This window comes from Eurosta solidaginis, chromosome 4, assembly GCF_040869045.1.
Source record: "Eurosta solidaginis isolate ZX-2024a chromosome 4, ASM4086904v1, whole genome shotgun sequence".
Taxonomy (NCBI): domain Eukaryota; kingdom Metazoa; phylum Arthropoda; class Insecta; order Diptera; family Tephritidae; genus Eurosta; species Eurosta solidaginis.
This window is the reverse complement of record NC_090322.1, coordinates 177790327-177804500: the sequence shown is the minus strand read 5'-3', so window position 1 is coordinate 177804500 and position 14174 is coordinate 177790327. Positions and strand designations below refer to the sequence as shown.

Genomic DNA, 14174 nt, shown 5'->3' with positions numbered 1-14174 from the left:
TGTTTTTTGTTAAATGTATATACATATGCACTTAAACTTTATATGGACTGCCAAGTGCATAGCTTTATCTGCACTTATGAAATTCTTGCGCAGAAAATGAGTACCGCTAAATTTCAGTATGCATTACACTCAGTTGGAACTGAAATGTGTCTCTCCATTTTATCTCTAAACTATTATCCACTTCTATTACCGAAAAGTGTGCGTGTCTACGATTCAGCTATAGGTTATACACTATGACCACCAGAGGTCGTGTCTCTGCTATTAAGCAAAACGCGTTTTGTAGCGAGTTATATAACCACAGACGCGAGTCTTCAATAACTGATGCTAGATGGGTCTCCTAACCATTGTCTAAGTTATGATAAGCGCTTTTATTTATCCGAAAATGTAGATGTATATACATACGGTTTTTTTTTTTATTATATTATTACTTCGCCTCCAAATGTTCAAGTTTTTCATGGACTACTCGTATGGTAACTCAAAAAATACCGCTTTCGCAATCGTTAATTTCAATTCAATTCGCAGCATCCCTAATACGCGCATACGAAAGTACAACAATTGTATACAAATCCATTCATTGTGAGAAAAATGCTTGCACTTGTTGCACTAGTGCAATAACAACAATGATCAGCCCAAAAATGCACTGGCTCTAAGTTCTGCAAAGAATTGCCTTCGTCTTAGTAACATTTCAATATTTGAAAGAGAGAAACGCATTAAGTGAGGATGAAATAATAATTCTTTGTGCAGTTATTTAAGAATAAATGCAAGTGTCAAAATTAGAAAGATGTGCAAAAATACAAATCAATGAAAAAATTGTGAATAAATAACACAAGAGCAAAATAGGAATGCCGGAAGGGCTAAAATTTTTTTGTTAAATTTATGCGTGTTAAAATACAATAACAATACAAATTTCAGAATGCACTTTTCTTATTTTAATTTGCTTAAAAATAGATTTAATAAATAAATACATCGCAATTATTTCGCAATGCACTTTCACATCACCACCGCAATCATTATTATATTGCAGCATATTAATCGTATTTTCACACAAGGCATACCCATAAGTCCTTGTCCGAAGGTGTTTCAGTATCGTTTCGACGGCACTGACTGGTTCGGTTTGCTATCCGTACGTAATCCAAATCCTAGCGTAGCACTACAAATCAAAGTTACGCTCTCCATGCGCGGCAAACCTACGACGGTGAGTGTCAACTACAAACCAATTTTTTTTTATAATATTTAGTAAATATAAACTTAATAATATAATTTAGTATGCAAACTATATTCACAGAATTATCTTGGTGAAATTGAATTATTATCGCGTGGTCAAATACAAATTGATGCACCGGTCGTCTACAAAATCAAATTCCCTAAAACTCATTTTCCACCCAAATTGCTGCAAGTGACTGCCAACAACGGAATTATTTGTGTGGGTCAAGCAGGCAAGTACGACAATGTTACCTTTAACATAAAAGTGTAGACTACAAACTTTCATAACTAAATACTACAGTTAACAATATGGAATTATTCAATCTATTTGAGGTCCTCACGAACTTGCCAGTTCAACCTAATACACTACAGTTCATACATACATATGTTAATTGAAAATGTATACACCAGTTGCTAGGCAATCTACAATGCTAATTGAGTTGTCTTCCATTTCACTCGTCTCATGCAAATGTATTGTTACTTACAGATCAAGGCATATTCTTGACACAAATTCAGCTGGAACATACTAGAAAATTTACATTCATCGATGATGATGAGCCGTCAGGCATACTTCCGGAACACACATCATTTCCCGCTACACTAAAAGCTGGTGGTGAGGATGTTGGTGAAACCGACTTTTCGTCGTCGATCGATACAAAATTTACTGCAGTGCAAATGCCAGTTAGAAAAGTGGAAATGTAAGTTGAAAGAAACTAGTTAAGAATATTTTAAAATATCTATTAAGGTCTGTGTGAGATATGAATACAGAGCAGATCTATTAGAGTGGCCCAATGGAAAGTAAGGTGGAAATGGGCATGCTATTACATACCAACTAAAAAAAAAAAGAAATAATTTATTCAAGGTGCGATAATCTCCGAAGAGATTTTAGGCTGAGCTTCTCTTCAAATTTGCGTCATACTCCTTTTAGTTTTTTTCATCCAAATTGGATAGACGGGACCGGGACCTACATGTTTTACATCGACTCCGAACGGCAGTGTTGTCACTGAGTAGCTTTTCATGACAGAAGTAAACTCGGAGTGTCACTGCCGAGGGGCGTCCCCGCTTAGAAAAACTTTTTTCTAATTGAAAAAGCGTGTTTCGAAATTTTTGATGTTACTTTCCCCATGGCTTGAACCCAGGACGCTACCCCCACACCACGGCGGTCGCTGTTACCCATTCGGATTATTTTATACGACGCGATATAAATTATTTTGTCAGCCAGCCGTTGTTGGTTGGTTGGTTGCTGTGCTGCCCGGATACTAAAAATCCCAAGTATAGTGCGTGGCGCCATTTTAATGCACCGTGCGTATACCATATATCCGATACCAAGTACGAAGCGCCATTTTAATGCACATTTCTTCTGGAGCCAATTGCTGCTAGTTTAGTGTTTTAGTATGGCTAGTCGGCACTCCGTTCGTGCTGATGTCTCTTACATGTAGTTAATTCCTTAAGTTAAGACACTTAGTAGCTGCAAATAGTTAGACACCTAGTGGCTGCTAGAGCTACTCATTCGCTCCGGTAGTGCGCGACTGTTTTTTTGCTGCTCTACTCCCCGCAACTCCTGTAAATGCTATTAAAAGGGATCTCCATTCTCTCAGTATGCAGGCCAAGCGGCTAGTGTGCCGTGATTGCAAGTTCGTTTGCCTTCGTGGTGCCCTCGATGCTCCTGTGACCTGGTACCCATATAATGGCGAAGTTAAATGCGGGTAGAAGCGACATTTTCTAGCTGCTCGAAGAAGTTAAGCGCCATGAGCGCTGCTTGGGTGTCTGAGTAAATTCAGACCTTGCGCACCTGTTACTACTCCGAGGGACGCCCGCTGCACTCTATTCATCTTTTTAATGTTGTACTGTTTGTCCATAGTGGGCCACCATGGTATAGCTCTCTATGTTAGTATGGGTCTCACGACCCCGGAAGGGTTTACGTTCTGCGTCAAGCTCTTTTACGGATGTAAGCAATTAAGTGTCACTATTTGTGACGTAGGGGAAGAGTGGGGTCGAACAGCAGCTAAATATGCATGGGCCCAATCTATCCTAGCTGGGATGCCATTAAAGTTTTTTCATATTGCGAGTAGTTTTAGAGAAATGAATACCTGATCGTAGACAACCTTGGTAGAACTGAAAGTCTATTGTGATAGTCTAGTTATACACCCCTAGGTTCTATAGAAGTGACAAATGGTACCATGCAATTTGAAAAGTTTGGATTTATAACTTTCACAAATTTGTCCCATCCACTCATAAGTACACATTCACATATTAGGGTTGACGATACCGGGATCTCGGTTTTTTTTCAAGTCCCTAAATTCAGGAGTTTTAGAAGATAGAATTTTAATATACATTTAAATAATATAAAATTTGTTCCACAAATATCCCAATTTAAAAAGCAAAATAAGCATTACACTGTGAAACAAAAAATAAAAATCTGTAGCAAAAGTTTGGAAATGGCTTCTTAAGGATTTTATTGCACAGAACCTATATTTGAAGTCAGATTTTCCAAAGTTGTTCGGATTTTCGAAACCTGTGAAAACGGCCAACTATACTTCCTCGAAGATTTTGAACCGAAATTTGGAGTCGAAGATGTCCCAGTACTTCAAATTTTTGACATATTTAAACCAAAAAGTGCAAAAAGCACGTTTTTAGGAACATCTGAGGTCGTGTGACTTCTTGGACCTTTTTCTTTTAAGATCGTTATTGTACCTGAAAGAACCACGCCTACACTTCAAAAATAATTTTGAGTGTTTGGAAATCTTGTTTAAAAAAAAAAATATAAATGTAAGGCGCGATAACCTCCGAAGATATCTAAGGCCGAGTTTCTCTTCCAATTTGCGTCGATCTCCTCTTCATTTTCCCTACAAATTGGCCGGACAGGACCTACATGTTTTATGCCTACTCCGAACGGCATCTGCAGGGCATACGAGTTTTCACTGAGAGATTTTTAAGGCAGAAATATACCCGGAGCGCTTGCCAAACACTGCCGAGGGGCGACCCCGCTTAAAAAAATTGTCTTCTAATTGAAAAAAATTATTTCTAAAATTTTGATGTTGCTCGGGGTGTGAACCCAGGGCATACGTTGTGATAGGCGGAGCACGCTACCAGCACACCACGGTGGCGGAAGTCTTGTTTTGCTTCTGAGAAGTTGTCTATTGAATTTACTGAGTTTGGCTAACTCATCAATGTGTTGCAATTTTTTTCAAAAACCGTAATCAAATCCATACAGGCCAAAGTTCGGGACAATCTCGGGATCCCGTAATTGAACTTTCAGATCCCGAAAATCTTCATCCTTAGTACATATGCATACAGATGCAACATTCATACAATATTTGCTCATGACTACTCAAACTAAATTTCAGTAAACACAAACCTCAAGCGCTACAGGACATTTGCGGCAAAATAGACAAACACCTACGTTCACGAAAATCATCGTCACAGCTAACCGCTTCAGTGCCAACAAATGCCAAAGCATCAGAGCTACATAGTAGAGAACATACAGCAGATGGCAAAATCCATATATTCGCCTCATCCGCAGGCGACACACGCACCAAAATCAATGACAGCGACAGTCAACGCACCGCTAGCCCACCACCGCTTACATTCATTGACAAGCAATCTGTGCTCTTATCAAATACCCAAAATAGCACACATTTCATTGACTTGAAAAACTCAGCGAACTCCTTACCAGTAAGCACGCTTACGCGTGGCTCATGGCCGTGGTTGGCCGCTATATACGTGAACAATATGACATCACTGGCTTATCAGTGTGCTGGCACTTTGGTGTCCACACGTGTAATAATAAGTTCGGCACATTGTTTTCACATGCACAAACAACACTACACAGCTAACGATGTACTGGCTTTTCTGGGACGACATAATTTACGAAATTGGAATGAGGAACACTCGGTGGCAGCGCCGGTCAATGACATTTTCATACATCCTGACTACGATGCGTTGCTTGGCACCTACGATGCTGACATAGCGATAGTGGTGTTGAAACATCAAATACGGTAAGTAAGCGGAATATTTTAAAAGAATTGTGCAAATTGAAATATGTATTTGATGTCTTGTTCTGTTCATAGCTTTAACTCGTACATACGTCCCGCCTGTTTATGGAGTGGTGATACTCAACTCGAATATGTAGTCGGCGAACGTGGCTTTATTGTTGGATGGGATCTTTCGCATGCAAACAGCCAAAGTTTTATGGCAGCGCATAGATTCACTACTGCGGCAGGGCCACGCCTCATCAATGCACCAATTGTTTCGAACGAAGTGTGCTTTGCCGCAAATCCACAACTGCATAGTCTTACCTCTAATCGTACTTTTTGTGCTGGCATGATGTTATCCGCTAATCCACCACGTGATCGTTTGACTTTAAAATCAACTGGAAAAACAATGCTAAATGGTCCTTGCACTGGCAATTCAGGCGCTGGATTGTTGTTGCTGCGAAATAAGCAATGGATATTGCGTGGAACTCTCTCAGCCACGCTGCCTTCTAAGCAGAAGAAATGTATTAGTAATCAATATGTCATTTATGCAGATGTGGCAAAATTTCTGGACTGGATTATAGCATTCATCATTTAGTGGCTGGCGGAGCTGATGAGATGCAGAAAACGGAAGGGTGGGTGTGGAAGAAGAGAACCTAGTCGAAAATGTTATTTGAGTTATATTTTATTTATTAATAATATTAAATAAATTATCTGTTTATCGAGGAATATAATTTTTGACTACTGTATTGACTTAAGGGTGATTCCGTCAAAAAAGGGATCAAAGATAAAAACAAAAACTTGAATAAGCGATTGTCATTTAAGGCATGGAAAACATGAAGCAGGTACACCAATCCTCTAGATGTTTGCAGCTAAGCAATCAGTTGAAATTTATGCGCACATTATGTACTTCCAATGAATTTGTCCCACCCGTTAAAAGCTAAAATCCGCTTCGACCTCTTCCTTGTAAAATATAAAAGTTACGTTAGGGTATTATTTGGATCATAGTTTCTCACGTAAACATATGGTACAGAAATTTTAAAAAGATATTTACAGTTCGTCCTAAACTTGAATGTTAAGTCATACATTTACATAGGCGGGTGATTTCGTGGGCTCACATGTCACTCTTAAAAAGTGGTAATTTCTTTGTGTGTATTACACAACAATTTTCTAGACTTTTAATTATTAGAATTTCCAAACTTCTATAATTATTACTGAACAAAAAATTACCTAAAGCTCGAGTTAAAGCCGGGTCAAAATATCCGACCTGCCACTATGAAGAAAGTTTATTTAAAAACGGTTAACAAATGTGGTTTTGATACCGAATAAGCAATAAAACCCGATATTCCATCTTAATCAAAAATTGCTCACCGTAATAAATAGCATAAAAATCGAAGTTCATTTTTGGGGAAAAGTGCATTAGCATACAAAAATATTAATGGAATTCACAAAGTATAATAATATACATATATTGTGAATAATTTACTGCAATTCCCGTTATTTGCAATCTTCTGCCAGCGTTCGTATCGCTAAACTGTTGAATAAATAACTCCAATATTGAATAATGGAAAAATGGCCTTTATTAAAGTACTTCACAATAACACTTATACTTTGCAACAAATAGCTTGCTTAATAACCAAACTGATTGATAGCTCAAATGAAACTGATTTTTCGCCTCTACTATTGTCGCCTTTTTATACTGTCCGACCTACCCGTTGCATATTTCTAGGCTTTTCTATTTCCAGAACTTACTAGTTAGTTATACATTTCTCAGCTACAACTACAGATGTACAATTTTTATAGCTTCTCTCATACCCCATGCGCTTGTATGTGTGTGAGCGACACTTCCACAATCACAATTGCATACCTTTAGGAGCATTTCAGATAAGATATCTGCATGTGCTTGTGCGTTGCTCCTCCGCCGCGTGCACGCGTATGTGTAGACATAATGATTGAATTATTATTGTGAATTCACGTCACTGCTTAGCATCGGCCTAGAGATGGCAGTAACCCTTAGTGTTGCTAATATTCGTAACAATATGTTAGGTTAGGTTGAACTGGCCGGTCAATAAAAACCTAACATAGGCTGAATATGTCCACTGTGTTACCGAAATTTGTTTCACGACAAAACGGAATGGTCTTACTTATGTTATGGAATAACTCTGTCCTCTTGGCAAAAACTTAAAGTTTTATAGGACCTAACTTAATTACTGCCCCCCGATCTGACAATTCTGCCGCACCTAGTAGCTGATGCTTTAACATCGCAAGCGCAGTACACTTACACAGAACGTGCTCAACCGTTTCTTACTGCAGCTCGCACTTCTTACATCTGTCACTTTACATGTGTCCACTTAATATATTCATCTTGAGCCTGAAGTATTCGCTTTTTAGAGGTAACGCCCTTCTGTCAACGCCTTTCCTGCTTTATAGATCATAGTTGCATACTTCTGTCTTTTTTTTTTTTATTTTTCCCCAACGGATTGGGACGTCTACCGTCGCTTCATCGGAGGCAAGATGCTCCCTTGCCAACTTATCGGCTTTTTTGTTACATTCTATTCGGTTATGACCGGAAAGCTAGTTTAGATGCAGGGAAAGAATTGCCAATGATTCTTTGCAATCCAGGGCACTTCTTGATGAAGATTATGTCTTTGATCGCTGCCTGACTATCAATATATGTATGCACTGATACGACTGCAGCTTAAGCATGCTACCTCTACTTCTGCTGCTTTCTTCAAAGCTACAATATCCGCCTGAAAGACATTGGTAGCTTGTAGGATTTACTCATTTCTGGAGGTACAGATGAGTAAGCGGTTTGTTATATAAGAATTTTAAATTTGTTATCGTTAGCAAACTTTATCTATGACCTCCTGGTTTAATATCGAAAAGTTATCGAAAATATATCGATTTGTTATTAAAAGAATACCGGCTTTTATCGAAAAGTTATGTATATATTATATTTATCGAACAAATATTGACTTGATATCGAAAAAATATCGACCTGTTATTGAAAAAATATGGATTTTTTATCGAATTAAATCCACTTGTTGTCCAAAGAACCGAAAAAACTTCGATTTCGAAAACATATCGATATTTTTTTTGATAACATATCTAAACTTATCTTAAAATGGTACCGGAATGATTCCAAGATGATTCCATAACATCTCCAAATAGTCCCGAAATGTTCCCAGACGCCTTTTCAAAATCATCTCGATATAAAATAAATGAATAACTGCAGGGCGCGGAAACCTCGAAGAGATTTCAGGCCGAGCTTCTCCTCCAATTTGCATCGTGATGAATTTTGACTGAGTAGCTTATCATGACAGAAATATACTCGGGGTGTTTGCCAAATCAGTTCTTGGTTTTTCTAATAGACATTTTTTTTTTTTAATTTGGTGTTACTTTGCCTGGGAGTTCAACCCAGGACCCTCGGTGTGGTAGGCGGGGTACCCTATCACCACACCACGGCGGCCGCCTAATAGTAACTTAAAAATTCCGAAAAAATCCAAAATCATCCCGAACTGTTCAAAATAGTCGCGGAATGATTACTACAAAAAAGTGTCGTAATAATTCCAAAATTATCCCCGAACGATCCAAAAATGATTTAAAAAAATATGTTCTAGTTCTCGCATGACCTCAAAAATATACAATCGAGACGTAGAACGGTGCTTGGAGTTTGAATTTTGTGGAATAACAATTATTTGCGGACCCCTTATAGCAACCTATCATTCCCGAAACCTATTTAGTTGCAAACTGACAGTTTCAAAAAAACCTTAGGAAATAAGTCACACTGCACGATCGCACTGAGAAAGCATTTGGAAATATAAATTTATCACTGAGAAAGTAAAGTAGACAGATGAGCTATTAAAATATTTTCTGGCATAACAAATGGAAATGCTTCTGCCTTCAAAGAGTTTCGATGGTCATCTGACATTAAAAGCTGAGGAAGGCTTGTTGCTCACGAATGGAAAGTGTGGAATGACTAAGACTCCACGTGGTTATATCAAGTCATTCCCTAAGTGGTGCTGGTTTTTGTAACGTACCAAATCAATATCCTGCGAAGGACCACTAATATCGATAAGACTCCTCAAAACCCTCAGGTTTAACGTAATTGTATATCAATATCTTCATCTGTTCGTTTATATGGCGTCAGTATTTCCCCAGCTATATCAGTTAAAAATAAGTAAGGAAGTCTAAGTTCGGGTGAAATCGAACATTACATACCCAGCTGTATACTTGAAATGCTGCTGTTGTTTGTTTTGTGTGCTTAATAGTGTTACAAGGCTGCGCAACAATACATATACATATGGTTCTATTCTGAACTAATTTTTCTTGGAGTTATGGCTCCCGAAACATAGGAAATTGCCTAGTCACGCTCATTTTTTAAAATTTGAAGTTTTTCCTATTTATTATTATAAATACACTTGCGAAATGAAATACCATTGATATAAAGCTCTTTTTTGCAAAGATATAGCATATTTTATTTTCCCACGACCCTTTTAAAAATCTTTTATCTTTTATATAAAAATGGTCCTTAACCGATTTCGTTAATTTTTCTTCAAAGCATTCCTCATAGTAAAGGCAACCTCTCTGCCGAATTTTGTTACGATAGGTTTAACGATTTTTGATTTATGATTAATAGTAGTTGTAAACTTGATTTTATCACAAGTGGGCGGTGCCACGCCACTTAAATTTTTTTTTTATTTTTATCAAGAGTCTCAATATCAGTCCACACGTCAAATTTCAACATTATGGGTGTATTATTTATTAAACTAGCAAACCCGACAGACGTTGTTCTGCCCTAAATTTGGTATATCTGCATACATTTTAATAAGCTTTTTGCATCTAACTCTGCCCTCGCCCCTCTACACTTTTTCCTAATCTTTGTATTCACTCCTCCCTCCGTATTTTTCGCATCATCTATCTCCATCTTCGTCTCATTCTATCTCTTTCTCAGTCTCCTTCTCCTTCTCTCTTTTCTCTTCTCTCAAGTTTTTCTCATTCTTCTTCATATCTTATTGCCAGTCCCAGAGGGTGGTATGTATTTTGTTCCAGTCCCACTCCGAATCTCAGTCTCAGGTCCAGTCCTAATCCCAGTCCCAGTCCGTCTCTGGTCTACTTCCCGGAAAAAGCATCGTAAATACTAATGTAGGCAAATTTATATACCAAGTTTCAGGCAAATCGCATAGGACGTATGTAAATAGGTATGTGGGTATTATTAATTCATGTCTTTATTTCGGCTTCGCATGCATATTTATCAGCCTGATCCACGTTTTGGCCTATATCTCGAGACCCTAGTCACCAATATGTATCCTGGTCCACTTCCCGGAAGAAAAATTATCCGAAATTTTATTCTAGATATAACGCTACGTACATACCAAATTTCAGGCAAATCGAGCCATATATACGATAGTTTAGAATAAATCGGTCCCTGGTCCACTTCCCGGAAAAAAACCTTTCACAAACACTCTCCGGGTTCCTACTAAGTTATCCTGAAAATTTGAATAAAATCGGCGTGGTAGTTTCGGAGTCCATAAGCCTCATACAAACATACAAACATACATACATACATACATCCTATTTTATATATATAGATAATCAGGTTTTTTGTGTTTTCCAAAATGTTATATATATAAAAAGTGAGCGTGGTTATCATCCGATGTCGCTCATTTTCAATACCATTGAATACCACCAATGTTCTTGGTCCAGATAAGCTCGTGTACCAAATTTGGTGAAAATATCTCATCTATTTACTCAAGTTATCGTGTTAACGGACAGACGGACGGACGGACGGACTTGGCTTTATCAAATTTTTTTTCGATACTGATGATTTTGATATATCGAACTCTATATCTATCTCGATTCCTGTACAAACAACGTTATCCAATCAAAGTTATAATACCATGTGTACAAGTACAACTGGGTATAAAAATTCTGTCACAAGTTATCTCATAGCAGACTCATACTCACTCCTTTCGCCAACGACACATGTCTTTTATTTTACATGTGTATGACAATTAAACTGAATCGTTGATACATTTATATACATATATGTATGTACATTAAGCTGGGTTGATTTGCATGGAAGAAAGTTAACCCATATCGCGCCATCGATTTTTCGATAGGTTTTGGGCTCAGGAAAAAAAGTTCCACTAAGCATACCCAAAAAAATAATTTTCGAGCCTGCAAAATTTGAGTATTTTGATTTTTTTTTCTTTGATTTTTAAGGTTTTTTTCATGACCTATTTAAAAATTTTTCATTTGATTTTCAAATTTTCACGTATACCCTGTCCGACTCAAAATTGTTCGCTAAAAACTTTGGCGATAACAGTTTTTTGCAAAAAAAAATATTTTTTGGGTTTTGAGGAGTGTTTTGGTGAAAAAATTAATTTTTTTGCCATTTTTTTAAGGGTTTCTTCAGAAACGTGCAAAAGTGTTGCCGATGAAAACGAATTTGTCTCATAGTTCCTATCCCACTTAAAATTATGCGATAAAAACGTTGGCATTAACAGCTTTTTAAAAAAAATTCTTTTTTTTTTGGTTTTTGGGACTTGTTTTGGTCGAAATTTATAAATATGTCCAATCTTGATGATTTTTTCAGAAAACCATCTATGCCCAATACGTAAGCTTGTGGTAAAATTTGATGTTGCTAGCTGTTAAAATGAGGCAGAAATGGGGCAGAAATGGCGAAAACCCTCTTATTGAACAATCGATTGTATGGGAGGTATATGCTATAGTGGTCCGATCCGGTCGATTCCGCGTTCAAACAAACGGACAGATGGACGTACGGACGGACGGACAGACGGACATGGCTAAATCAATTTACAGGTCCGACAAATAAGCAAGTTTTCATATAGATGAGCTTTACACATGCTTATGCATTATGAGTAGATTGCATGTATTTTTATGGAGAACGGTAGAATGAGCGACACTGGCGCCGTCTGATATTGAAAAGTAGCCATCTCCCAAATTTTGTTGCAAGCAAATCATAAGAAGCAATTGAAAACTGCAATATAACAATCGAATAAGACACAAAATATGTTAGCAAGTATTTTTGTTGTATAGGGAGATTGTTTACAACAGTGCTTCGCGAAATTTTGTATGTGAATGGGCAAGGCGTAATAAACTTCAATTGCCAAGTCTGAAGTTCCTTCATATTTACAAACGCAACATCTTGGTTGATTGTGGCGATGTAATGGGAATGCCAAAGCTTGTATTAAACGCATCTATATGAAAAATGCCATTGTGTCACCGCCTTTAGCTCGTCCCCTGATCATTTTGGTATACTTATTGGTGGGTCTAACGCAAACATATACATAAAAAATGATTTGGAGCCTTGAAAATAAAAAAAAAAAATCGATTTCGACCAAAACAAGTCCCAAAAACCAAAAAAAATTTTTTTTTTTTTAACTGTTAAGGCCAACGTTTTTATCGCATAATTTTAAGTGGGATAGGAACTATGAGACAAATTCGTTTTCATCGGCAACACTTTTGCACGTTTCTGAAGAAACCCTTAAAAAAAAATGGCGAAAAAATAAAATTTTTCACCAAAACACTCCTCAAAACCCAAAAAATATTTTTATTTCAAAAAACTGTTATCGCCAAAGCTTTTAGCGGACAATTTTGACTCGGACAGGGTATACATGAAAATTTTAAAATCAAAAGAAAATTTTTTATGTAGGTCATGAAAAAAAGAAAAAAAGTCAAAAAACTCAAATTTTGCAGGTTCGAAAATTTTTTTTTTTGGTATGCTTAGTGGAACATTTTTTTCCTAAGCCCAAAACATATCGAAAAATCGATGGCGCGATATAGGTTAATAAATCGACCCAGCTTAATGTACATATTTATGTTCGTGCTCATTGCCATAATGTAATTTTGTGGGTTATTTGCTCATTTCCGAATGTCATTTCAGTGTCATGAGCTACTTGGTATCAAACGGTTTGCTAACGATTCTTCGTTTGCTAGGATTCCCGCAGGACATGCCATCGAACTATTGATTATTTAGAAGGTTAGGTTGAGTTATGTTAAGAGGGCGTGCGTAGTAATTTACCACCCTTCCACTCGGAGAATTTTTGTCTTTTTTTAGTGTCCACAGAGAATGCCGGGTGATGGCACACTCGTCCAACCAGATAACTTCCTAGTAGTCGTCAAGAATGAACCTAAATAGAAGTGAAAGATCACTCATCGGAACCTCTGCCAGTCTGTCGAAGAACCGTGCGCCCATAAATCTGAGTCATCTTGTTTGCAGTGCTGGACATCGGCAGAAAAATTATGAATCCACTCTTCTTTCTCTTCATCCTGGCAGATTGTTGTGATTATTTTCATTTCAAATTTGTTTAGCTTGAGAAGGAAACTAGTTTCTGTCCTATCCAAATATGGCCATAAGTGCCTGGCGACCTCGCAATCACTTCGGTTGGACCACAGCAAGGCTATTGGCACAATCCCATATCCCTCGATTTTCCTCACGAGATAACCCAGCTGTGGCCGTAAGGAGCTATCCGCCTCGCTTATGTCCATTTCGGAGCTTTTCCTAGCCATCTCATCTGAAAATTCACACCAAATAAGCTGACTCAGACATTCGATTAGTTTATCACAGCCTCAACGATACTTAAGCAGAACACAAAATTTGTAAAGAAAAACTATCAACAATATTTAAAACCATCGCGTTCCATCCATTAGCGAACTTGTCGAAGTGATCATCTTCATTATTTGTCGCCTATGCGTCTTTGGTGTTGCGTATCCAGTCACACGAGTTATTTCTTTTGCATGCTAATTGGGATCACCGCGTCTCCAGTTTGATTGCCTGGCCTAAAAGCATTGGAAAGGGCTGCAAGCATACGAAAATACTGCGCACAGAACTGACGCTGGATGTCTTCGTAAGACCTTTGAAAACCACTTACATAGCGAGGCAAAAAGAGTTGAATTTAATGGAGCATAACCGCCTACCGGCGGCGGCCGTGATGTGATCGTAGTGAACTCCGCCTACCAAACCTATAGTGT

General features: G+C 37.7%; 1 protein-coding gene across 1 annotated transcript; it reads left to right on the top strand.

Moving 5' to 3' along the window:
* The first annotated feature begins 706 nt into the window (after positions 1-706).
* gd (gastrulation-defective) lies at positions 707-5911 on the top strand. Its single transcript, XM_067779223.1, has 5 exons — positions 707-1195; positions 1286-1436; positions 1691-1901; positions 4551-5201; positions 5274-5911. Exons 1-5 carry the CDS (start codon positions 983-985, stop codon positions 5773-5775), a joined length of 1728 nt encoding a protein of 575 aa, XP_067635324.1. The 5' UTR covers positions 707-982; the 3' UTR covers positions 5776-5911.
* The last annotated feature ends 8263 nt before the right edge of the window (positions 5912-14174 follow it).